General features: G+C 47.6%; 2 protein-coding genes across 4 annotated transcripts in view; one reads left to right on the top strand and one right to left on the bottom strand.

Annotated features, from left to right (window-relative positions):
• The first annotated feature begins 50 nt into the window (after positions 1-50).
• Positions 51-10,874, top strand: LOC105025538. 3 transcript variants are annotated; one of them, XM_020054100.3, is made up of 15 exons: positions 51-690; positions 2,221-2,267; positions 2,750-2,800; positions 3,512-3,676; positions 4,220-4,338; positions 5,151-5,290; positions 5,604-5,724; positions 6,421-6,559; positions 7,221-7,325; positions 7,415-7,492; positions 7,613-7,761; positions 8,162-8,269; positions 8,708-9,434; positions 9,871-9,965; positions 10,070-10,874. In XM_020054100.3, the coding sequence occupies exons 1-15, from the start codon at positions 672-674 to the stop codon at positions 10,173-10,175; spliced, it is 2,169 nt and encodes a 722-aa protein (XP_019909659.2). In that variant the 5' UTR covers positions 51-671; the 3' UTR covers positions 10,176-10,874. The 3 variants fall into 3 exon arrangements, with proteins under 3 accessions (XP_019909659.2, XP_010894580.2, XP_010894581.2); XM_010896278.5 differs by having other exon boundaries at positions 7,412-7,492; XM_010896279.5 differs by lacking the exon at positions 2,750-2,800 and having other exon boundaries at positions 7,412-7,492.
• Positions 10,745-26,429, bottom strand: part of sos2 (son of sevenless homolog 2 (Drosophila)) — a 40,650-nt gene continuing 24,965 nt past the window's right edge. Inside the window, exons 8-22 of the mRNA XM_034297514.1 lie at positions 24,471-24,569; positions 22,862-22,989; positions 21,344-22,081; positions 20,842-20,964; positions 20,187-20,299; positions 19,501-19,717; positions 19,038-19,157; positions 18,676-18,838; positions 18,178-18,295; positions 17,654-17,826; positions 17,302-17,418; positions 16,594-16,858; positions 16,179-16,253; positions 15,771-15,874; positions 10,745-15,503 (exon numbers count right to left, since the gene is read on the bottom strand). Coding sequence (XP_034153405.1) covers positions 14,997-15,503; positions 15,771-15,874; positions 16,179-16,253; positions 16,594-16,858; positions 17,302-17,418; positions 17,654-17,826; positions 18,178-18,295; positions 18,676-18,838; positions 19,038-19,157; positions 19,501-19,717; positions 20,187-20,299; positions 20,842-20,964; positions 21,344-22,081; positions 22,862-22,989; positions 24,471-24,569 — 3,060 coding nt within the window. The 3' untranslated portion in view covers positions 10,745-14,996. The remainder of the gene's footprint in view (positions 15,504-15,770; positions 15,875-16,178; positions 16,254-16,593; positions 16,859-17,301; positions 17,419-17,653; positions 17,827-18,177; positions 18,296-18,675; positions 18,839-19,037; positions 19,158-19,500; positions 19,718-20,186; positions 20,300-20,841; positions 20,965-21,343; positions 22,082-22,861; positions 22,990-24,470; positions 24,570-26,429) is intronic.

The raw sequence follows: 26,429 nt of genomic DNA, 5'->3' as shown, positions 1-26,429 counted from the left end.
ATTCTCCAATAAAAACTAGTTGTCAATAAAAAACTGGTATTGATCACTTACTAACAAGTAATTGTAAATGCAATTTTTTCGTTGTGGTTTAGACCAACCTGTACATACATACAACCTGTACACCCATCCATACTGCATAGCTTCATAAGCCTGTCTACAGTGCGCACGAACGCACCGCTGAATTATTTGCAGATATCCAAACATTCTGATTTTCTTTTGTTGAAAACAAGTTTGTTTTTTATTGCGACTTTCTCAAATTCACTTTCATAATTTTAATGTCTTGCTTTCTAAAAGTATGCTCGCTTACGGATAGACGAAGCTCTAATAACAACCCCATAATGTTGTCAACGGAGCTATATTGTTGTCAAAGGAGTAAGTTAGTGTTTCATGAGTAGGCTACGGGGAGATATTTAGTCAAATAAACAATGAAGCACATACTGCTGCTAGAGCCTTGTCTACCTGTGCTTTTCATATTGCCGGTTGCGCTCACGCGCCAAGCAAACGGAATCTGCATCAGTTATATGGGCATGCCTCCTACAAATGCACCAAGACTTCAATTCTCTGCTGTCACGGTAAGTGCAGCGCGGAACAAGGAAATGTCCGTTCTTGCTAAGAAAAGTGGATTTGGATACAACAGATTCCACTTGATGAGATGTTAACGGATGATCTGAATGGCGGTTGCAAATAAAGGTAGGATAGTTTTTTTATTATTCAAAAGGTTGAAGTGAGTAGATTTTATTTCAAGTTGTTTCATCCTGTCCTGTGGGCTCAGATTGCCCTAATTTATAATACACCGTTATTTCAGAGTTTTCATAATTATCATTTGTAAACAGGAAAGGTTGATATAAATGTAGAATTTTTGAATATTGTTAAACATCACCTTTTTCCCCCCTTGAAATAGAATAAAATTAAATAGAATGGCACCCCCGAAATCTAACCCAAATCTAAAGACTTGCATGCATTAACCAGTTTATGTCTTACTTTACTGTCTTATTTACCCGTAATACTGTCAGAGGACAATCCATCCTTCTGTTGTTGTTAGGCGTAAGGAGGTAGTTTGGCCTCTCTCAGGTAGAAGCACCCCTATAGTGTGAAGCTCTTTGGCCGCCAGTCACTTCCCCCCTCACCAGGGGAATTGCTGGCAGTGGCAACCCTAGCTCAGGTATATAAACAGATACTGACAGGTCACTGAGGATTGTACAAGTATACAACATCCATAAAATGATATGATTTGATTCATGTTACTATGTTTTTACTATTGAGACTATTGAGTAAACAGGACGTGCCTTTAATTAAACAGGACATGCCACAACATTTTGTAAAGTTGTCAGGTCATATTTCTTAAATGTGATCTGAAATGTTTATCGTGACTGGGACGCTACGACTACAGGGAGAGAGAGGGGGCCAGTCTGTCAGCCTTTCTTTGTCACTGCTGTTCTTCTGATATCCAGTCTGGTTTGGAGCATATGAAGAATTATTTCCCATTGTGGAGCTCTGTGATCTGAAATGAGCGGACATCCTGAGCCGACTGTATAACCCTACAGCATGTTTGTCTGTATTTACTATTTATTAATCTCACTGTAACGTTTTTAATTTTACCTTTATTGAACCAGGCAAGTTGATCAAGAACTAATTATTATCATCAGCAACGACCTGGGGGAACGTAATGAGGAAGGAGGAGGAATTGGGGTTAACTGGTTTACAGAACTTTCACTTTTCCCAGTATTGGGATTAGAACCCAGGAACTTATAAGGACAATGTTCAGATGCTCTAACTACTAGGCCACCCCCAAAATGATGACCTTGCCCAAGGCACCCCTTTGTTACACAAATAAAATCAGTAGTGTAAAATAAGTGTGCAACATCACTTGAATCATATACTTCTATGATCTGGTGCATGTTTCTGTTCTCGATGGCCACGATCAACCAAGACGTATTTGCAGCCTTCATGAAACTGAGCAAAAAGTAAGGGCAAAAAATAAAATACACAAACAATGACTTACGTTTTGGGGGAGCGTATACATATAGCTCAACACAATCATTTCTCAAACCCAATACATTTTATTTAGGTTATCAAGTTTAAGTCCAAAGCACACTCGGGGGTCAGTGCGCCATGCAAGAGTTCAGCTCTGAGCGCGAGCACGTGTTTTGTGTGTGTATTCACCATGTGTGTTTATTCGATCGTGTTTATGTTTACACACGTTTGCTGTTCTTCCCGCAGAGCTGATGAAGCCTCAGGAGGGGGAACTAGTCAGCGAGATCTCCAAGGTGACCATGATCCTCCTGCACGTGTTAGTGTCTCATGTGAATCCCACGCGTTTAGAGCCCGCACCCTTTCTCCCACATGGCACACTACCTGCGCAGGTCAAAACTAGTGCACTACACAAGGGTGAAAGGGTACCATTTGAGACACCTCTGAGGTTTCCTGAGCACCGCTTCTTACTGTTCTGGCCCACAGATGTCTTGTCTTAATCGATCGTCCTGTTGTGCGGGAATTTGCTTGCATTGCAATGAAATGTGAACTTTTAGAGTATTTAAGGTTGAATATTCCTTCTGAAAGTTTCTGATTTACACTTAAAAACTTGATTTGCCCAAACAATCCACGTGGCAATTTACAATTCCTGTTCCCCGTAGGAGTATCCGTCTGTGAGGAACTTAATAGGAGTTCGAAATAAGATCCGGCATCTGTACCATGTGTGGAATTGTGTGGTGGTTTTCTGATTTGGTGTTTTATCTTTACGTTTTGGCAGGCTGTGGAAACGCTGTTCCTTTCAGAGGACAATTGCCAAGCGCACACTCAGGTTACCATAGGATGTACCCTGCATCTGACACCCTGGCTGTGATACAGCGGGGAGAGTTTGTCTGCACAACTGTTTGTTTGTTCTTTACACAACCATCGTAGTGTCTCCACAACGCATGTGTAAATATTTGAGTGCAGAAAACCTCTCCGTTCTGTCGCAGCGGTTGTGCCCCTAATGCGTCGTACATCCGCTGTGCGCCGGGTGTGTGCAGAGCCTCAATTATCCGTCGAGTTGGCAACAAAATATTATAGTCCAACTAATCTGCTTTGGGTGATGCAATGGAGAGTTTGTCTGCACAAAAATAAATCACTAAACCACTCTCCCTTTTTTAAATGGACTCGTCATTTCACCTTTTTAACCAGGGTAAGGTCAGGATTCAGTTAGACAATGTGAATTTTATAACCAGTGTTTTTACTTTCATAGAGATTGCCTGCAAATTAACAATGTATTGTAGGCGATAGCTCAGTCATAAACAAGGTCCACATTTAAAAGCTTCATTGTCGTCACCCGTTTTCATATTGAGAATATATACCAATAAGAACACATTTGCTTTTACAGTAACAACAAACACCTCATTGCATGCATCCCTCATTTATTCTTTAATTGTACCAACAATCTATCCATTATTCTTCCATCATCCATCTCTTATCCCATTTACTATCAATCTTCCATCTTTCCTCCATCCATCCATCCAATCCGCTCGTCCCACAGCTCCAGATCCTGGTGTCCGAGTTGAAGGTGGGCTTCTCCAGTGCTCTGTATGAGCTGAGTCAGATCCAACATGGAGACAGTGACCTCCGGGAGGAGGTGGGTGAGGCCAGGAGGAGCTGCGAGCGGAAGGCCATACGCATGGAGACCCTAGTGGAGTCGCTCAGGGTGAGATGGACGCTTCTTCACACAGATTCGTCATCCCGTGGATGGCCCCTGAAGCCAGTTGGGCACCAGGATGGAAAGATGATGTTGCTGGAAATGGATTTGGTGGGCCAGCCGGGGGCACTCTTCCCTCTGGTCTAATGGTCCCAGTGATCCAGGGTGTAGTTTTCGGGTGGGGTGTTTAATTACGTCATGCCTCTCAACTTCATCTTAAGAGTGAGAGTACTACCCCTGGTGTCCAGGTCAATATTTAAATCTGGCCCTCATCAGTTTTACATAATCATCCCCTCTAGGCAGGACCGACTTCCGGAATTCCAGGTCCCCTGAAAATATATATTTGCCTGGGCCCCCTCACTTATAGATGCCACTGATGTTATTACAATCTGTGGGCCCTGCCATGCCATAAGCCCCCATGAATCATATTCGCCTTTCCTTGTGTTAGCTACGGCCCTGCATCTAGTGACATGAAAATATTCAGTGCCTAAGTGAGTGCAATTAATAATGTAATCAATAACTTCAATAAACCAATAATTATAACCCCAACAGGATGAACTTGGAGAAATGCGTTGCCAGATCCTGCAACTCTGTGGGGGCAGCAGGCAGAGACCTTTGCACCAGCAGGAGGTGAAGGTGACACACTCAGCTCTGGCAACCCAGAGAGAAAGGTGAACACCGCAAACATCAACGCGTCAACACCAGGGCCTGGATGCAATCCGAAAGACAGTTATAGGCCAGATTGCTTTAAAAGGGGCATTCTGCAGTTTCTACATCCTACATTTTTTCGTACTTACATTCTTCAGGAAGCCACAGATACATTCATTTTATAACTTAAGAAGTGAGCTGTAATCCTTACATTTTTTCATGTTTTTAACATGTTTAAAACTATTTCAGTCAGTCCTTGCATCCATAGCTCTGTCTGAATTTAAGAGTGATCATATATTTTTCATGTACGGTACAGGCAGAATGCATGTTGTTTCAACCACAGATTTCCACTTTAAAGGCAATTTCAGATTGAGGTAACATCTTCAGCATATACTGCTTTTAAATGTCGCAATGCCCTTTTCTTTATTTCAGACTAAATCCAGTCCAGGGCAGGAAAAAGCATTACTGCATAACTTCTCGTGTGGAATTGATTTGAGCCACTACATCACTTGTAGATAGTATGCATTGCTCTTGAGCAATGGGGTCCAAAAGCTCTGTAGCTTAGGTACCACTCTTTGCAGTTATTCCTCTCCTTGTCATGCCAAACACACACAAAGTACAAGCAGTGAAATTATTCTAAATGTGTTTTCAGGGCTGTCTTCGCTGACAGAGTTTAGGTTTTGTCCCAGAACGAAAAATCCATCTCAATAGGAATCTCCCCTGAACTGGTTTTCTTTAGTCCAGGGCTTGGGCTAATTTGTATCCACAGAACCGTCCCTGAACGTGTTAAAGGAGAAGAGTGATTCCTGTGTGACTCTCTCTTTATTCATCTTAGTAATACAGGTCTTGTGGTGAATGGAAGGAGCCACGGTGAAAGCAGCGCCAGCACTACCGCAGCCCCTTGTTCCAACCGGGGAAGAGTGTTTCTCCACTGCTACCTCCAGGGGCTCCGGGCAGGGATGTGTGAGGTAACAGGTAGGCCAGACTGGACAAACACACCCTTTCTGTCAAGCCTTACCGGAGTCTCTGGGAACCACAGAGGCACACATTTGGTTAAAATAATCTACTAATTATCTAGCTGGGACACTTCAAATTCACTGTTTGATCCTACTGCCCCAGTACTAAGTTTGGGAAACGCCGCCTTCATTTGCTTATTGATTAGTCAGAAGATTTTGTGAAGCCCAGGTTCATGTGACCCATCCCCTCTCCCCATACAGTAGAACGCCATTCATCCTCTGTCCACAGTGGTTTGTGTCAAATGACGTTCTGACCAGCTTGTCTTCCACAGACGAAAGACACCAAGTGACGATGCAGCTTCTCCACTCAGAATGGGAGTATGTGTCGACGTTAAACCAGCTGAACGACAAGTACAGAGCTCCACCAGCCGCACGGATGGACCTGGAGGCCTAGTAAGACGCAGTCAAATCAGTCACTTCATTGTGTTCCAAATCGGTCGTAACTGGTGATGGCAATTCGATGCTTCATTAGCGTTATTTTAGTAGCAGGATATTATGCTGGCAGCACTCGGATTTCCTTTATAACAATAAAAGCCAATAAGGCAATATAGTTAATCTAGTCTGTGAAAAAGAACAAACAAGAATAACATTGGTACGGACATTAAACATAAAATGTACAGACAAGATTGTTAACTATATTACCGTATAGATTTCAGTGATTACTTTTATTTTGAAAAAGAAAATGTGAGATAGCACTGCTAGCATAACATCCTGCTGCTAGAAGAACAGTAATGAAGCCTTGAATGGCCAGCACTAGTCGTACCCCTAACAACACTCTGTGCCAGATTCCAGCTGTATTTCAAAAGAGCTTGTGGAAAGATAAGGAGTTTCTGGTATGAAGAGTGATCCGTTTAGAATTTTGTTTAAGCCTTCTCGAGTAAAGCCAGCCTTTAGTTTCCCCTTTTGTGGTAGTCACCTAGCAGTCTCCCTGTTGGTGGGACCAACCGTCTCAATGTGACGTGAGAAGAATGAGGATGGCTTCTTTATTGTATCGATTAGGACTTGGGAGTGATTTGTGTATTATTGCGTCTAGTCAAAAAATAAACTCTTATGGCTATATTGCCTGCGCTATTCTGTTTTCTTGTTTAGTCAGACCTACCTGAAGTTTGTGGAGCAGTTATTACAGCGCCACCTGCTGTTCAGGAACACCTTGGAGCAGCGACTGACCACTCAGGACTGGAAAGGCCTGGTCGGAGACATCTTTGTCCAACTCACAGGCCATAATGACGTAGGACCTATTATCACGCATTCAATCGTCTCGTTTATATTTTTTATAACTTCAAAGTATTTCACCAGGTTAGCTGATAAAGAACTAATTCTCATTAAAGGCAACAGCCGGGGGGGGGGGGGAGTATTAATTAGGGTTTACTGTCTTTCTTAGGGACAGAACAGCGTAGTTTTCACCTTGCTGTTTGGGGGAACCGTTCAGACGCCAGGCCACCTTGCCGCCCCGTAACACTGTGTTATGCGTTATGAGGACATAATGTGATGTTATTACAGCGTTATGAGGACATAATGTGATGTGTTATTACAGTGTTATGAGGACATAATGTGATGTTATTACAGCATTATGAGGACATAATGTGATGTTATTACAGCATTATGAGGACATAATGTGATGTTATTACAGCGTTATGAGGACATAGTGATGTGTTATTACAGCATTATGAGGACACAGTTGTGTGTTATTATAGCATTGAGGACATAGTGTGTTGGGTTATTGCAGCGTTATGAGGACATAATGTGATGTGTTATTACAGCATTATGAGGACATAGTTGTGTGTTATTATAGCATTATGAGGACATTAAGGTGGAGTTCATGCTGGCGGCGGTCCTGTGATTACGATCCCCATTTCCTTGTCATCACCGTGTGTTTTGTTTCCATCCAGTCGTCGTTCCCCGACATGTACCATGGATACACGGCTGCCCTGGCCACCTTCCTCTCCACAGAATTCAACCAGATACAGCTCACAGAGAAGATGACCGACATACAGGTTTAACAGTACATCAGTCGGCATCCTAAATGTGGACGTCCTCAGTTTTCACAGTGTCACTAATGTTTGTGTTACATGGTTGCCAGAAGGAAGCGGAGGAGCTCCAACTGTTCTCTCTGCTGTTGGCACCGGTCTCCCGGATCCACAGCTATCTTACCCTGATTCAGGTGGGTCTCCCACACGCGACGACATAGAACAACGTACTGGAAATCTCCCAGGTTCCCCAACCACCTGTGATCCTCTTAACTATGCTAGTTTTGCTGACTGAAAACTTCTGTCCCCGGTAGAAACTGTTACAGTGGACAGGCAGTGACCACCCAGACAGCTGCCTCCTGCAGGGGTCAGAGAAGGTCCTGAGGGACACCCTGTCACGCTGTCACCTCACCCTGGAGGAAGATGTCCGATGGGTGGATGGAGGGAGAACTGTCGGGCCCAGGTTAGATTCACAGGGTGTGTCCGGGGCACATGCCTGATTTTGTTCCGTTGTTATTTAGCGGCCATTCATCCAGAGTCATTTACAGTTACTGCATTTCTTACCAGGTTGGACAGCTGGCACAACCATATCTCACAATGCTGTGAAAATAAATATGAAAACATTAAATAAATAACATGTTAATCTGTTAGTTAAACTCCCACATAAATATTATGCATGTGAAACGCAATTCGTTTTCCAGAATAACCTCCAAATGTCAGATGAATCGCTGACTCTCCTATGGGTGTAGGTGCAGCATTTAAAACGTCACGTTTATTTTAAGATCTGCCTTAAGAAATGACATATTGGAGTGTCCAGACGTCCGTCCCCCCCACTCAGCAGTTCCTCTGTGTTTCCGTGGCAGCTGCCCGGCCTACCCCGGTGCCAAGTCGTGCTGCACCACAAGCCAGCTCTTTCCAGGCAGAGGGACAAAACCACACGGGGAGGAGCGTCGCGGTGCTGCTGGGAAACGGTGAGTACTCTGTGTCTCCCCCTGGTGACCTGGGAGGGTAAAGTCATACACTGACTGAGGCGTTCATCTGACAGTTTCTTGTCTAGATGTTCCGGTGACACAGAGCCTAGTAAGACAGTTTGGTAAAACGGACCGACAGGCAGACACAAAGTTGTTTAAAGGAATATAATCAGTGCATTAGTCTCAGTACTTGGTGGGTCTTTGCTTGACATGTTAAACTGCCCTTTGGTAACAAAAAACACAATTCTCGTTCACAATAACCACTTGATAATTATCTTCGCTGCGGCTGTTGCGTTTGAATGATCTGAAACTAGAGTTTCTATTCGACCAATTACCTTAATTCTTCCAATTGGTTCCTGAGCTAAAATAGCGTCTGTTAAGTGTCATTATGTTAGGGTCAGCTGATTTTATGCCCCTCACGCCGATCTCTCTCCTTAGCAAGGACCTACAGCCCTTGGACACGCGTCTCTCCCACGGGGCTGTCCGCGGCCAGGGCACGCGTGTCGCCTGCTGGCCTACCGCGACGGTACGGAGGAGATCCTCCACCAGGGACCGAGACAGGGCCATTGGGCCTCATGGGGTCTACGGTGGCGACGCCTTCCTCCACAGCGCCCCGCCAGGGTGGGGGGACAGCGACTCAGGCCAGGGTTCCCCCGACCCGCCTGCCCTGGGCCCGGAATACAGAGGGCCCTTCCACGGGCCCCAGACCCCCGGGCCCCATATGATCCCACCGAGGAGCACGGACGACTGTGACACGGAAGAGGACGCCGGGGACACGTCCGTGTTCGACTACTCCTCCGGGACCACTTGCAGCCCAGACGGGCCCCTGGGGGGAGGACAGGAGGACGGGAGCAACAGCGGGGACGAGGAGGAAGAGGACACGGACAGTCAGGTGCCGGTTCTGCTGAAGCCCGCCTCGTACACGCTACAGCCGCCGCGGGAGTCCCCCAGGGAACGGACCGTGTGCCTGAGGTGGCAGATACCTCGGCTGCCTCACCTGTCTCCTCGAAGTCCGCGGCATCAGACAGGACCGTCTGGCGTGGAGGACCAGGGTCCAGGGCCGGTGGGTCCCTATGGGAACCGGCTGGTCAACATCACCAAGGGACCGCCTCCTCTCCTTCCCACTAGCGTCTTCAGACCCATCTGGGACGAGCCGCCCAAACAGGTCTTTATCCCACTTTCTACAGCCCCGGCAGGCTTCATTAAAATGCATATCGGCGTCTAGTGCGACGCATTGGATGAGTCATGGCTGCCTATAAACAATGCAGGAGCGATGCACATTTCCACAGGGCTCTTCAGATAGATGCCTGGAACTGGATCTGTTGGTTCAGTCTTAAACGCGTTCACACAGGGAACATTTTCCACACATGGGTCCATTAGACCAATCAGATCAGCTCTGAAACAGATCTGGTGTGAAAACCTCTATTGTGATCAGTGAAAGGACAGATGATTGCTGTCGTATTACTCTGTTGATCCCTGCTACAATTGCCATCTCTCAATGATTGGCGAAGGATCAGATCCGATTCGCCAAGAGATCAGAAACGAGCAGCCAGTAATGAATAACGCAGCCCTTCATTGTTCCCTCATTGTGCTTTAAACAGGGAGATGCTGCACCAGTGAAGGAGGCCCCGCCACAAGGCTTCAGACCGGTCCAGGCCACCGAGAGGCAGGCGTTACCCACCTTCAAAAAGCTCCGGTAAGAGGAATGGAATCCTGAAATCAGAGTCTCACCTTGTTGGTTAAAGAGAAACGTGTCCGACACCAAAGTACTGATCATCACCGCGCGGACGTTGTTCCTAGGTTCCAGACCCAGCCGGGAGTCGGCCAGGCCGGTGCCGCAGGAGGTGTCCGGGTTTGGGACGAGAGCGAGGGGGACGACAGCGAGGAACCCTGTAGTACCGTGTGAGAGGGGACCAGCCCACACCAGACACACCACTGTCTCAAGATACCGGAGGCGTGCAGGGCAGTCTGCATGGGAGGGGGGCAGTCTGCGTGGGAGGGAGACCGTCTGAGACATCAGCATTTGACTCTGCATCATCTGACAGCCTGGGGGACTAGACTACCCACTACTGATATGCCCGTTGAAGGCAAAGGGCCCATGAGCCCGACACGCACATCGCCAACGCTACCCACTTTACGCATTGCGCTACTCATATGACAGAGCAGCCTTTCCAAATAGTTCTTCCAAATAGTTCTTAGTGGCTCACATATGGTGAGCAATGTAATTATGCTTTATTGTTCCAGAGGAGAAATTTGTGTCGGACAACACATACAATGAACCAACTCTGCGTAAATTGGAAATGCAAAGTGGAAATGAAAACAGGCAGGGGGCTTGAAAGTCAGACCAGATCTGGTCACGCCAAGCCATCGTCCGGGAATGCAGAAGAGGAAGGACGTCCCCTATATGGGGGACAGGGTTGCATTTGCAACACTACCATATGGATGTGGGGGGGAAAAAAGAGGACAGACAGCAGATGTGTTTAAGTATAAAATAAGACTGATTTATTAATTAATCTCATCAAGACCATTAATACAAAGCACAGTTAAAAGGCCACACACCATCAAACCAACCACCCACGGCTGGATCAAGGAAACAGACGCTCCTCACGGGACAGTAGGTTCACCTAACACCTCTGAAGGTTCCGTGTCGTCTTCTGTTTCGAGCTCAATGAACACTGCTGAGGGTTATTCTACGACACCAGGGATTAAGAGACGGGTCTACGGATTAACCTCCACTTCACATCAGCGGACAGCCTGCTGAACAGGAAATGACAGCAGCGGTGCTGTGAGAACATTAAGGATGTGACAGCATCGGCCAACATGACATCAGCGTTCCGTAAGGCTACGGGGTTCAAGGGTTGCTTGGCGGTCAGCAAATGCTGCTGGGTAAACTGAAGGTCAGGTGGTTCGGTTTCTATGGCTACAGGTTTTTGGGTGGGAGGGGTTTGGAGTGGCAACCTGGTGTCCAGAGCCGAGTAAAGAGAGAGTTTGACCAATGGGGTTTCAGTCTGAAGGTTGCAAGAGCTCCGCCTTCTACTCCACAGCTGTGGCTAAGTAATAATACTAAATTGTGCGGTTTATCTTTCAGATCAAGATATGTTAACTGCTAACACCACAACATAGTGAAGAAGTGGACACATACAGGATCACCCAGAATGCTAAATAAATGTTTTAATTTTTTCTTAATTTCATTGTTTTGTTTGTTTACAGCGGGCACTTCGTAGTAAACTGTTAGAGGGCACACTCCTATCGTTACATCACCACAGCGTAGACACACTGAAACCTGGCAAATCTCTCTCTTAACTAACGGCTCTGACACTGAGCTTTAACAAGCCAAGCCATACGGGCCGAGCCCAGTTACACCCGGTTCACACATCCAGAACAGTTACTGGAAACCCCCGTAAAGGACAGTGAGATGTGTCAGTCCAGTATAGCGCGAAGCAGGCATCAGGTGTCTCTGTGGTCTGGAACCATGGAGCAGGTTAGTTAACAGTAGCCTAGGACCGTCAGTAGGGTTGCACATTTTCCAGGACTCTCCCAAACATCCCTGGTTTTCAAGAAATCCCAGGAAACTTGCAGGAAATCCAGGACTCCTCCAGCAAGGATTTCTCGAAGAAATCCAGAGAATATGGGGAAAGTTACCAGATTCTTGCCACCCTACGGTAGCACAGTCACAAATTCCTCATGGCTTTGACAGCGACTGTTTCACTGAGATCTCATGCAGCAGTGCAGTCTAAAGTGCACAGTGTTCTGTTCTCACTCAAGAAAAGATCCAATTCAATCTTTTAAGTAAAGCTCATATAGTAGCAAGGCAAACCTCAATGCTACAATTCCAACCTTGGTTTTTAACAACTCGAGCAATTAGCATTTGAAAGTCTTTTCAAAATGAGACCAAATGTTAGAAGACATCATTAGTTAGAGGGACGCACTTACAAAAAAGAAAAAAGAAAAGCACACTAAGCAAGTGCTTTAAGTTCGGCTGTAGACTTACTGTCGCTGTGTCCTAAATGGCCCCGTTTTCCCTTTGTAGTGCACTAGGGGCAGTGTACCAGGAGGCAGAAGGGTGCCATTTGGGACACGTCTTTGTTTTTTAATGCCGACTGGGAGGAGGCAGCCTGAGTAACGGTTCTGGTTTGTACCGCCCAGCCTACTTCTGTGGTCAGGACTGACAACCCCGCCGGGTCATTCAAGCCCGGTCGACAGGTTGTGCTGTGGCAGCAGCAGACGGAGACGGCACAAGCGGACCCAGAACCCAGGCTAGGTAGGCGTGGCCTTCCCCCGTTATAGTCCCAGGGTCTAGATTCTAGCCTGGGGGATTGTCTTTAAGTACGTACGTGAGGGACACACCGACCTGTTTTGTCTGACCGTAGCAGCATTGGATTGTTAGGCAACGTTTGACCTTAGGGCAGCCAAGGGAGGGAGGAAACGGGGAAGTGAGAGATATATATACTGTATATTACAATGAGAAGAAGTGACTTTTTACAAATGATCTAGTTAGTGTATAGATGTTATATACACAGTATCCACAAACCTGTACAATTTTTGTAGTGTATAGCTTTTGTTCTAAGCATTACATAGGCAACTGTATTATTTTCTTTTGTTGTTTTTTTTTTTTTATAGCATTTTAGACACCTTTTGCTTACTCTGTAAAATAGGAAACAAAATAAAAGGCACATCTGAGCATGATGCATGTTATTTCAGTCTTTTAAAATGAATAGGTATTTCTGAAAAAGAGGGGACATGAACATCTGGCTAATAGAGGCTCCTCTCTGAGTAATGAGACTCCCACTAGGGGTACTGTGGAGCAATCCCCACCTTGTCCACTAGAGGTGCTGTGGAGCAATCCCCACCTTGTCCACTAGGGGTGCCGTGAAACAGTCCCCACTTTCTCCACTAGGGGTGCCGCGGATCACTCCCCATTTGGGCCACTAGGGGAGCTAGACGTTCCTTTAGTCCCAGGACTTTGACTGGGTTTCTGCATGCGTCCAGGGCCGAACTTCCCGCAGTGACCTGGATGGCCGTTACAGTAGCGGACTTTAGAAGAAGTACAGTGTTGGACACAGCAGCACGCCGGCCCGTTGGGTTTTAAGACATCATCCCAGCTAGCCGGGTTTCCCTTCCGTTTCTGTTCTACTGCCAACTCCTTATTGAACGGTCACATCAAAGACTTGGTTTGACACTGTCGATGGAGTAGGCCACAACAGATGACATCTGGGACCGGCTGAACTCGCAGAGCTGGGAAAAGAAAGGCTGCTATGGTTACAGTAGACAGACAGACCAACCGACGCCCCCTCCTCCTCTTTGATTTAACGCGGGCTTCGTTTGCATTATAAGGAGACCGCTCCATCACATGACCGGAGAACTTGCAGGACATCCCCGCTTTTGACATTATTCTTCTTCTCTCATTCTGATTGGCTGCCTGCCTTGGGTCAGAGGTCAGTGCTGTGGGTTAAAGGCAACATTTGATTTGGAGCGTGGCCCCAGGACCAGGACTGTGTGGTTTTCGTCCAGGGCGTCAGGTTTCCAGGCAAGAGGCAGAAAAGAGGAGGGGGGGGGGTTCAGTGTCACACAGTTCAGGTCTGAATAAATATAACAGGCTCCTTGCCTCCATTTTAGCCATTCTAAAAAACTAAACAGAAATCCCTTAGTTATCCATCCTCATGCATAAAATAAGACTTTGGCCGCTACATTTGAGTTAGTAGGGAAACCCAAACACCAGAACGGCAAGAGACAGCAGAGGCCTCAAATAACCAAGGCTCCTCGACAGATAACCGGGTGTAGAATGGGTCATCCTCAAAGAGCTTTGAGGTCAGGAAAAGAGTAAAACGAGTCAGTCAGGCCAGCTGAGTCAGCCAGCCAGTCAGTAAAGTGAGTTAGTCAGAAAGCCAGTCAGGTCAAGTGAGTCAGCCAGTCAGTCAGACCAATGGGTCAGTCAGTGATTGCTGCTCCTAGTGTGAGAATGCCCATAGAACCACATTCAGTATCATGGCAGTCTGTCCATGCCATGTCATACCAGGTCTACCCTATCGGACCAGGAAAGGCTGGATAGCTCGGACCCAGCCACCCCTCTTCCTGCTGGGGTAAAGCTCGGACCCAGCCACCTCTCTCCCTGCTGGGGTAAAGCTCGGACCCACCCACCCCTCTCCCTGCTGGGGTAAAGCTCGGACCCACCCACCCCTCTCCCTGCTGGGGTAAAGCTCAGACCCAGCCACCCCTCTCCCTGCTGGGGTAAAGCTCGGACCCAGCCACCCCTCTCCCTGCTGGGGTAGGAGAGCAGGGCCAGTGGTCTACTCTAGTCTGGGTAATCTGCCTGAAGGAAATAGCACAGTGACGTGTTGTGTCATGCACGTGTGTGACATGTTAACCCACAAACATCCCTCAGTACACACACACAGTAGGAGTTTGAATCAGTGTTTTGAAGCTCATTGCTTGTTCATTGGCCGGCTGGATTACCCATTGGCACAGAGGGCTTGAAATGAGGGTGGCACTACTGAGCCCCTGAGAGGAGGTGGCGTGACGTGATTGGCCAACGTAGGACATGAGTGGGTGGGGTTTGGAGTGTGGCTGGAAACTAAGTAAGCCTTCTCGTTATGATCAGTAGCTTTAAAATCACAATTTGTTGTCATTTGGCTCCGAGTCTAGTCTGACACACAGTGTGCACGGGTTGTGAGTTCACACGGGGTTTCCATGACGATGCCAAAAAAAAAAAAACTAGAGATGAACCAGGTCACTGGCTAGCGTCCGTGTTCTCCACCAGTGAGAGGCTCTGTAAGGGAGGCGCCAACATCTCCCTCTTGTAGGTCTTTGGTGGGAGCTTGGGGAGCTGAGGGGAGGAGGTGGAGTTGTGGCGTGGGGGGACGGGCGGGGCCACGGTGGGCAGGGGGCAAAGACTGTTCTGGCTGGCGCTGAGTGGGCAGCTCCGTCGAGGGATGCGGGGGGAGGGGGTGCCCGGTGGGGTCCCGGGGGACGAGGGGGAGCTACTGGGGAAGTCCCAGTGGAAACGTCCGACCGGGGAAGGCTGGAGGTTTAGAGGATAGTTGATGAAGATCTCTGGGGGTCGCTGGGGAACGGGCGGAGGGGTGTCTGGCTGGGGGTCCCGGGGAGGTGGAGGCGGGGGGCTGGGGAGCGGCCCATCGCCCGGGCCGTTGTAGACTGGTGCGCGATGCTGGGTTCTGGGGAGAGGTGGGGGCAGCCTGGGGGGGATGGCTGGAGGACTGTCAGTCCTGGAGCTTAACTGGAACACGCACGCACAAAGAGACACACACACACACACACACACACACACACACACACATTAAACCACCAAAGGTTGGTTTCCCAACACTGCAAAAAAATTATAATAATGTCTGTGTGTGTGTGTGTGTTGGATGTGGGGGTGCATGCTGGGTGTGTGGGTGCATGCTGGGTGCGCGGGTTGGGGGTGTATGCTGGGTGCGTGTGTGTGTGTGTGTGTGTGCGCGTGTGTATGCTGGGTGTGTGTATGCATGTGCGTGCATGTTACCTTGATTTCAGAGAAGGTGTCTTTCCGGCGTGGGGGAAGAGGAGGGGGTTTCATCAGCTCCTCACCCAGCTGATGAAGGCTGCCACAGGATACTGACTGGAGCTCTAACCACACCATACAGAGACCACATCACAATGAGACCACGGTAGATCTCCAAACAGCCCTGTCTCCTACGCTTCGCAACCACCCAGTCTGAACGTCTTAAAGCCAAACAATAGCAGGTTCACTTGGTTAAACATTTTTTTTAATATCCCAGATACACCCCCGACACCAAGACTACATATCCCAGATACACCCCAGACACCAAGACTACATATCCCAGATACACCCCAGACACCAAGACTACATATCCCAGATACACCCCAGACACCAAGACTACATATCCCAGATACACATAATTTCACTCACTGGGAGACGGGAACATAACAGTAGCAAATATGGAGCTTCCTCCAGATAAGTGACTCAACAGAGAGCTGGAGCCACCTGGAAAAAGAAAGTAAAATACTGAGTTACATACGAATACTGTGTTTCTTTTTGTGTGTGTGTTTGTGTGTGTATTTCTATACATTTCTGTATATATGTGTGTGCGCGCATTTCTATATATTTCTGTATATATGTGTGCGCGCGCATTTCTATATATTCCTGTATATCTGTGTGGTGTATTTCTATATATTTCTGCATATCTGTGTGTGGGGTATTTCTATATATTCCTGTATATCTGTGTGGTGTATTTCTATATATTTCTGCATATCTGTGTGTGGGGTATTTCTATATATTTCTGTATATCTGTGTGGTGTATTTCTAGACATGGCTCTAGCCTCACCGTAACTGCTGCTGAGGTCGTGCTCCATGAATACAGAGCTGACGTCGGAGGATGCAGACTGGGGAGGGGTGGGGGTGTTGGGGGATGTGGGGACAGAGACCGTGGAGGCTGTGATCTCAGGCTCCGCTTCAGCGATGCTTCTGAACGTGATCTTATGGGGCGGCTCTCTCTCCAGGGGAACCGGGTGACCCTTCAGAGTCCCCGATGTGGAGGTGCGCACTGGCCGAATCCCCGGTGACTTCAGGGTGTACGTGGTCTTCCTTTGCTGCAGGAGGGAGGAGGGGTTTAGCACTGTGCTGAAGGAGGGAGGAGGGGTTTAGCACTGTGCTGAAGGAGGGAGGAGGGGTTTAGCACTGTGCTGAAGGAGGGAGGAGGGGTTTAGCACTTTGCTGAAGGAGGGAGGAGGGGTTTAGCACTTTGCTGAAGGAGGGAGGAGGGGTTTAGCACTGTGCTGAAGTAGGGGTTTAGCACTTTTCTGAAGGAGGGGTTTAGCACTGTGCTGAAGGAGGGAGGAGGGGTTTAGCACTGTGCTGAAGTAGGGGTTTAGCACTTTTCTGAAGGAGGGGTTTAGCACTGTGCTGAAGGAGGGGTTTAGCACTGTGCTGTTTCAATGTGCTTTTCAACATGTTTCCACATTGCTTTTTGGTATTTACATTTTCCTGAACTGAAATGGAACTGACTTGATTGAGGATGATGATAGTCACTCACAATTCGCGGGGGCTGCTTGCAGTTGCGGGGCTCAATCTCCTGAGACTTGTTGAACAGGTAGTCAGAGAACTCCTTCTCACTCATAGACCCCATGGGGTTCAGATTCTCAAAGAACCTCTGGGGGGGGCGGAAATCAGATACATGTCTTTGTGAATACATGTGACAGACAGACACAGACATACAAAAAGAGAGAAACCGAGAGACAGACAGAGACTGAGAGACAGAGAGAGATAGGAAGACAGGCAAACAGGCCAACAGAAAGAGACAGACAAGCAGAGGCATACAGGGACAAACAAACATAGACAGGCAGACAAGCAGACAGGCAGGCAGACAGGCATACTGAGGGTTGTACCTTGATGTCATGTTCCACCTTGAGGCAGTAGGGCTGGTTCTGGTACTGCTGAATCTCTCCAGTGATCTCTGCTACCTTCCGTCTCTTGCTGAAGTTGATCAGCTCCTTGCCGTGTCTCTTGAGGAAGTCCGGATTGCCCTCCTCAGTCTTCAGTATGTTGGTCAGGTAGATACCTGAAGACCAAGGTGAACAGGACAGGGTCTCAGTGTCTCTACCGGTATACACACCCCACGTTGCCTTTTGGAAACGAATGCTGTTTTTTAAAAATTATTATTGGTTTTTGTCTCTTCCTTGACAGACACAAAAATGGAGTAACGTGTAATAACTACAACTGGCCAGTGAGGTTGTCATCAAGCATGTGCTAAACCAATTAAGTTAACTGGACATGTATGTTTTGTTATGGAATTTTACTAGGTTTGAATTTCCACCACAGTATGTGTCTGTGTGTGCGTATATGTATGTATATGCGTGTATGTGCATGCATATGGGTATGTGCATGTGTTACTGCGTCCTGAAGAGCATACCGAAAAAAGGCACACAGGGGGGGTTGATGGACTTGAGCTTGGCCAGGTACTTCTTGAAATGGTCCTGGCTCAGTTCCACTGCCTCCTCTAGGATACGCTTTTTCCTCTCTGGGACCGCCTGGTAGAACCGGGAAAACATTGCTCTTAATGTGCCGCTCAATAACATCGTTATTTTGACTGAAGTGGTTTTAGGCGGCCAGGCGCTGGGTCCGTCCCCAACGCTCACCTCAAAGGTGTGGACCTGGTTCACTAGTGTTAGCAAGGCTGCTAGCTGGGTCCGTCCCCAACGCTCACCTCAAAGGTGTGGACCTGGTTCACTAGTGTTAGCAAGGCTGCTAGCTGGGTCCGTCCCCAACGCTCACCTCAAAGGTGTGGACCTGGTTCACTAGTGTTAGCAAGGCTGCTAGCTGGGTCCGTCCCCAACGCTCACCTCAAAGGTGTGGACCTGGTTCACTAGTGTTAGCAAGGCTGCTAGCTGGGTCCGTCCCCAACGCTCACCTCAAAGGTGTGGTCTAGGCGGTACACTGGGACAGAGTTGATGGCAGAGACGACCTCCAGGACACCGTTGAAGTTGTTGAGCTCCTGAAACACCTGGAGGATCTCAATGACCCGCGTGAACACAGCCACCCTCTCGTCCAGGTTCTCCGCCTCCACGATGCACCTGACCAAGACAAAAAAAAAAAAATCAAATCCCTCTTGGGGTTGAATTGGGTTTTACAGCCGAATCCCATCCATAAAATCAACAGACGTTTGGACACAATAAACACATCATCACGCGATCCACAAAACAGTTGGTCAGGGGTAGGACACGAAGAAACATGGACCCGGTTGCCAAGTTTCATCCGGAGCGTAGAACTCACTTCTCAAACCAGAGTGTGAGGTTGGTGGTGTGGCGGATCATTCTGAGCAGGTTGGGAGAGTTTTTCTCCTTGTCCTCCTTGGTCCAGACGCTTCCCACCAGTTCAGACGGTCGAACAGCCCTGCGGAGAAAACGCATGTCAATAAAACACAGTACTGGTCCACTCAAAAATAACCTTCCAATGACTGCAGTCTGAGTTGGCTGGTATACTATGGTCAGCATCAGGTTTCTTTAAGAACCATCACTTCCTGTACTGCTTCCTGTACAAAAGAAATGTACTACTTCAAACTCTACTACTTCCTCTACTTCAAACTCTACTACTTCCTCTACTTCAAACTCTACTACTTCCTCTACTTCAAACTCTAATATTATTTCCAGTATTTCCAACTGTACTAGTTCAAGTATTTCCACGATAGCTTGGTTGGCCTATCAATCACCTTTCACCAGGGTGACAGCTGTCTCACCTGTAGAGTTCTGACTCCAGCAGGGTGAGCTGACGGGCAATCTCTATAGGGTGAAGGGTCATCAGGTCAAAGGTGTCTATCTGACGACTGATGTGCCACTCGATTGGCGGGGGCGGACTCTCGAAAGTGATGTTATGGCTGACACCATTGGACTGCGTCTGTATCTTTCTCTTGATGATCTTGTTGATGGATTCCACCCACTTCCTCATAGACTTGCCTAGGGACAGAATGAGACTAGTTATGCTAATAAAACGTTTATTGGACGTCTGATAACGACATCATGTTGTTTAGGTTAAAGGTATGGTCATGTGATCATCCACCCAAATCTCTTTCTTTGCAAAAAATAATTCTTAAATTGGGTTGGTAACAGTAGTATTAGTACCAGTATTATATTAGTAAGTGTTGGTAACAGTAGTATTAGTACCAGTATTATATTAGTAAGTGTTGGTAACAGTAGTATTAGTACCAGTATTATATTAGTAAGTGTTGGTAACAGTAGTATTAGTATCATGATTATATTAGTAAGTGTTGGTAACAGTAGTATTAGTATCAGGATTATATTAGTAAGTGTTGGTAACAGTAGTATTAGTATCAGGATTATATTAGTAAGTGTTGGTAACAGTAGTATTAGTACCAGTATTATATTAGTGAGGGTTAGTAAGTCATTCAGTAAGGCCAGAACTGACCTCGTAGCTGTATGATGCCGGTGATGTACTCCTCCAGTCGGCATCGGAGCTCAGGGTCATTCTCAAAGTCGTAGAAATGATGTTCCACCCACTGACGGAACACATTTAGAACCCTGGGGAGGATGAACACCAGATTTAATTATCAAACGGTCTATGTACAGTAGTGGACAGAAGTCGTACACCACAAATGATGTTGAAGTCAGGTCTGGAGGTGAGCAATGTAATACTGCAAATGTTCCTTTGGCCGAATTTCACTTTAAGTAGGAGTATTTGGGATCATTATCGCTCGAAAAGAAAATGTTTTTGTGAATAAATAATGTGTATACTTAAGTGCCAGATAGTGAGAAATAACTTGACTGGATTTCTTTCTGTCCCTCAAGAAAAGGATCTTCAACTTGCCCAGTTTCTCACCCAGTTTCAAGTAAGCACTTACTGCCAAAATAGCTTTAAAATAATTCTTAAATTGCCTATGAATTTTGCACAAAACTGTCTGTATGAATGAATCCCTTTTGACTGTTTACCCACCCTAAAATACAAAGAGTGGTAAGCAGACACAGTAACAAATGATGTTTGACAAGGTGATGTTTAAAATACTCCTCTAGAATGCCTAGCTGGAATGGAGGAGTGTGATCGGACATCGGAATGGTAGTGGTACCTTAGTTGGACAGGTTGGACGTACTCCCGGCGGAACCTCTGGAGCTCTGCCGCCATTGGCTGATCCCCGTTCCATAGAGCCTGTTTGTCTGCCTCAGTGGGTTCTGGCTCTGGGATCTCAATCCTGGTGTGAAACACAATCACACATCCAATACGTGAGACCTTGCACACCACGGGAATTTGCCACCATTCGATTCACTGGTGGCAACGTCTCGACCCGACAAGTTTCCCTAATGAAGCCGTCCAAAGACTAGCACCAGAAACACCCAGATGAGGCATGTCGCCATGTCAACACAGAAGAGGACGGGCTAAGAGTTTAGACGTGTCACAGGTTTATCCGGCAACACAACTATACCCCACATCAATCCGTGAAGCTGGCATACAAGCACGCAAACAAACACACCGGTTGTGTTGGCTCCCACAGACCCTGGTACTAAGGGCGATACAGAACCAAACAACGCTGTTCTCCCTCCAGCCTCCATGCCCCTGGACAACCTGCGTACCTGTCAATCAGCAGGCCGAGGAGCTCGTTGGGCTTGCAGAAGGAGCGGTAGGTGGTCAGAAAGGTGCGTACGAAGTTGGGGTCGGCGTACATGTGGTAGGTGAGCCTCTCGATGAGCTTCACCACCGTCCCCGCCTTTATGATGGGAATGCCGGTCTTGCTCTGGACCCGGTCCTCAAACACAATGTTCTCCTCTGAGTCCTGCACAGCGAAGCGGTACAGCTCCGGGGACGGGAGGCGCAGGGGCTGGGCCTGTTCCTCATGCTGCAGCACCGTGTCCAGCATGCGGTCCAGTGTGGAGCGGTACTGCAGGGTCACCAGCGCCGCCATCCAGGCCCCCTTCTCCTCCGCCGAGCGGGCGCAGAACACGGCGCAGTTCTCGTCCTTGCCGACGAACTCGAAGGCGTTCTTCAGCTCCGCGGAGTCCTCGCGGTCCACGATGCGGACTTTCCGCAGAACAAACTTCTCCTTCAGGCGAAACTCCGCCCCGCTCCCGGAACCGGGGAGCCGCGAGCTCTGGTTGGCCTTGCAGCTGATCATGAGGCCGTCGAACAGGAAGTTGTGCCGCTCGTGTTTGGCCCCAGCGCGGAGGAGCGCCCCCTCCAGGATGAACTCTGAACAGCACTGGCCGATGTCCTTCCCCTCCCAGCCGTCAATGCTCTTCTGGATCTCATTCATCCGCTTGATCGCCAGGTGCTTGCTACGCACCTGACGACTATACAGACGGTACATGGGCTCCCTGGAGGAGAGGGAGGGAGAGGGGAGGAGGGAAGGAGAGACAGAAAAGCAAAGAGAGCAAGGAAGAAAAAGAGAGAGACAGACAGATGTGAGGTGACTTGAAAAAAACAACCTGGGAGAACATTTTCCGTTCCTTTCTAACCGAAGCGGTCCTTAGCCTGGCAGACACGACCCACCTAACTCAGCACAGGGAGAGCTATGACTCTCTGGTTCTTGTGCACTAGCCATTCACATACACAACAGCTCAGGCTTCCACATTAATTCGCTACGGCAGAGATTTTTGGAAGTTAAGATAGCCGTCGGGCGACGCATTAGCAAAACATACATCATGATTGGTTCAATCTGACATCATGATCAACACCTCTTGCTGACAACATCAAAACACCATTTCCAGACTCTGAAGTTGGGAGAATATTGAGTCAGGTGCCAGTTGGGTTAACGCTCCCTCCTAACACATTGAAAATACATTTGATTGGTGTAAGAAAGGGTAAAGCAATCAACTAAGTCAACTTTATTTTACACACCTAGAGAATTTTTCTTCTCCAAGAATGTACGCAACGTTTCTTGTAGGACTACACTGAACTTCATTTTTACTTTGACAATATATCCATAAAAAAGTCTAAAAGGGGTGAATGATTATCCAATATACTGTGCATTTATATTTGCTGTATTCTCCAAGCTACACCACGCATCTGTTAAGATAAAGGACCACAGAGCCAAGTCTCCTTCGACCTTTCTGTGATGCAACACAGGGGCGTTCTGTGGAGGCGGGGCCACGTACCCAGGCTTGCGTCGCGGCAGGTGTTTGGTGTAGATGCGCTCCACGCTGCACTGCAGGTTTAGGAGAGCCGTGATGGCCTGCTTCAGGCACTCCCGGTCATCCTGGTCCTTGCTGCGCTCCTGCAACTGCTACACTCAAAGACAACACGAGAGGCGTCAGGCACCGACATACATACGTCTGAACGCACACACAGACAAACAACATCCGGGTGGAGACGGGGCAGTGTTGGCTCATTACAGGTCAATGCAATGGTGTCTAGGAGCAGGCATGGGCAGGCTCACCTGTCACAGAGGTGAATAACATCATGACACGGGTACCAGCAGGTGGCGCTATAATGTGTATTACACACCCGGAGCTGCTTTTGGCACTGCTAAAGATTCAGCTGACCAACAATCTGATGATATACGAGACCTAAAGCTAAAATCAGTCACAGTTAAAATGGTTTGCCTGTCAGAGACTGTGTTGTTGTTGAAATTGAGAATAGGAACATACAGCACTGCGGTAAAAAAATAAATAAATAAAAGGGCAATGTAATTTCATGTCAGAGGAGAACTAACAGTGTTTGTTAATAGAAGTAACTACCGTGTTGTTGAAATATTACACCTGGCTGTTTCAACAGCTAGGGATTTCAGCTTTAACATGGATGTCAACAACATCAGATCCTTTTAAGTGAAGTCTACAGAAATAATTCTATAGTAGAGAAAAGAGCTCTAAGATCCTGATCAGAAACCAGGGCCATATTTCCATATTTTCCTTTTGATCACAAGATGACGACTCATAGGAAATAGCTGCATAAAGGTCAAAGGTGCCCTAAAATTTTCCGGGGAGGTACTGATGACGTTTAACTCCGCCCAGGGATAAACAACTCCACCCATTCCTACAAACAAGCCAGTCAAATACATGTAGCATGTTTTCTTTTGAAGCACATTAACCAACTTCGCATAGCCATCTGAACATTAGCTGCCTATTTTAGGGTTACGGTTAGGGTTCCATTTTCTGAAGCATGTCTACATATTTGAAATTATGCTGAGGCGACACTGAGGCAATTCAACACAAGCTCAAACCTGATATTAACATCATAAACATATATACGGTGAAAATGCTGGGACTGTGTTTTTGTGTCCATACGTAGTTGAGTGTCTGTGTGATACCCAACTAGTCTCGAGTTGCAGACCTTGGTTAACAACACAAGGGGTGCTAATAACACGTGGTGTATATCACGCAAACACAGTTTCCTTGCACATTTGGAAAAGGAGAAAAAAATGAAGGGTTTCCTGTTCAGACAGCTCTCACCACAAATCAAGAGTTTGAGTAGGAGGGGCCGAAACTCTGAGCGGGTAGTGCGCTTATGCAGAATTAAGCGTTGTGACGTCACTTTCCTCTGGTTGTTTAATTTCCGATACTCCTCCCCCATGTGCATACTCCTCCCCCATGTGCATACTCCTCCCCCATGTGCATACTCCTCCCCCATGTGCATACTCCTCCCCCATGTGCATACTCCTCCCCCATGTGCATACTCCTCCCCCATACAAAGTTCTACTGACGTCTTTACTGTAGCCAGTCAAAGACTGGGGAAGTAGCCGTCCGGCTTGAGGGACTGTACACTCACCTGAAGTAGTTCAAAGTAGTGCAAACAGTGATAAACAGGAACCATCATCAGCTGTGGAAGAACATACTGGACCGCCTCTCTGAAGCCTTCTGCTACGGACTGGAAAGACATCGGGGTAAAAAAACCATTGCATTAAAGGAATGCTGAGGGGGTTTTAAAGTACCCTTCACCAGATGAACCTGTGGATACCATCTCGCTGTAGCAGTTTGAAGGAAATTACTACATGACGTTTTGCGCAATTGTGTATGTTAGCACCCAGTTTAAATGCTTTCCTCACAAAAACAAGCTAACACGAAGAAAAAATTATAATTGTTATCTATGAGGGAAAAAAATAAATAAAAGATAAAAATTACTGTTGAACTTTGTAATTTAACCGGATCTCCATCGGCACTTTCAGGCCCATTTATTTCATTGTTGTGTCTGAAAACAAAATCCTCACACAAGTACTCAACTAGTAAGTTCATTTTGAATATCCGTGTACACCACTAACACCAAGCCTCCAAGCGTCTGCCACCAACAGGATCGACACCACAGAAGGACTGTGTGTACACATTCATTAACACACACTGTAGCAAAACGTTATGGAGCCACAGCACAACAACAACGCCGTTCAACATCTGCATCAAGGAAACCGCTGGGCGATATTTCACGTTCTGCTAATCCCTTTAATTTAGTTTTAACCCGGATGCCCGATGACAACAACTCCGATGAAGATGAGAAGACACGACCAGGAAGAGGAGGAGGCAGGTTAACAGGAGGGGGGGGGGGGGGGGGAGTCACTCCCCCCCTCAGCCGCCCAAGACAGGAGATACTTAATCAATACTCTACTCAGACTCCACAAATTACACATTACAGGGTCCCCTGTCAACACTGGCTGTGTGTGTGTGTGTGTGTGTGTGTGTGTGTGTGTGTGTGTGTAATGATCAAAGAATGATGGTTATATTGTTATTGTGGCTCAACAACAGCCTCATGCGTTACACTATTACATTACACTAACAAACACCTGAAACACCACCCTGGGAATCCCACAGCAAAGCATGTCTGATTGCACGGTCTGAACTCAACCTTGGCTCTTTGGCCGTTTTCATTTATGGCTTAAACCCACCCACCCTTTCTTTCCCTCCTATTTTCTCTCCTCCGTGATCTCAGAGAACAACAGGTGCCCCTAATCCCACCCTATTCTGGGTGAACAGGGCACTACACGGGTAATAGGGCGGGTGAATAGGGCACTACACGGGTAATAGGGCGGGTGAATAGGGCACTACACGGGTAATAGGGCGGGTGAACAGGGCACTACACGGGTAATAGGGCGGGTGAACAGGGCACTACACGGGTAATAGGGCGGGTGAACAGGGCACTACACGGGTAATAGGGCGGGTGAACAGGGCACTACACGGGTAATAGGGCGGGTGAACAGGGCACTACACGGGTAATAGGGCGGGTGAACAGGGCACTACACGGGTAATAGGGCGGGTGAACAGGGCACTACACGGGTAATAGGGCGGGTGAACAGGGCACTACACGGGTAATAGGGTGGGTGAACAGGGCACTACACGGGTAATAGGGCGGGTGAATAGGGCACTACACGGGTAATAGGGCGGGTGAATAGGGCACTACAGGGGTAATAGGGCGGGTGAACAGGGCACTACAGGGGTAATAGGGCGGGTGAACAGGGCACTACACGGGTAATAGGGCGGGTGAACAGGGCACTACACGGGTAATAGGGCGGGTGAACAGGGCACTACACGGGTAATAGGGCGGGTGAACAGGGCACTACACGGGTAATAGGGCGGGTGAACAGGGCACTACACGGGTAATAGGGCGGGTGAATAGGGCACTACACGGGTAATAGGGCGGGTGAATAGGGCACTACACGGGTAATAGGGCGGGTGAATAGGGCACTACACGGGTAATAGGGTGGGTGAATAGGGCACTACACGGGTAATAGGGCGGGTGAAT

Source organism: Esox lucius, chromosome 15 (genome assembly GCF_011004845.1).
Source record: "Esox lucius isolate fEsoLuc1 chromosome 15, fEsoLuc1.pri, whole genome shotgun sequence".
In the NCBI taxonomy this organism is placed as follows: Eukaryota; Metazoa; Chordata; class Actinopteri; order Esociformes; family Esocidae; genus Esox; species Esox lucius.
The sequence above is the reverse complement of the archived record's forward strand: the minus strand, read 5'-3'. Positions and strand labels throughout refer to the sequence as shown.

What these genes read in the sequence shown, in the direction of transcription:
- LOC105025538 (XM_010896278.5), top strand. An exon ending in GGGAGAACTGTCGGGCCCAG is followed by an intron (nt 7,762 to 8,161) that starts GTTAGATTCACA and finishes TTTCCGTGGCAG; the next exon opens with CTGCCCGGCCTACCCCGGTG. An exon ending in GGGACGAGCCGCCCAAACAG is followed by an intron (nt 9,435 to 9,870) that starts GTCTTTATCCCA and finishes TGCTTTAAACAG; the next exon opens with GGAGATGCTGCACCAGTGAA.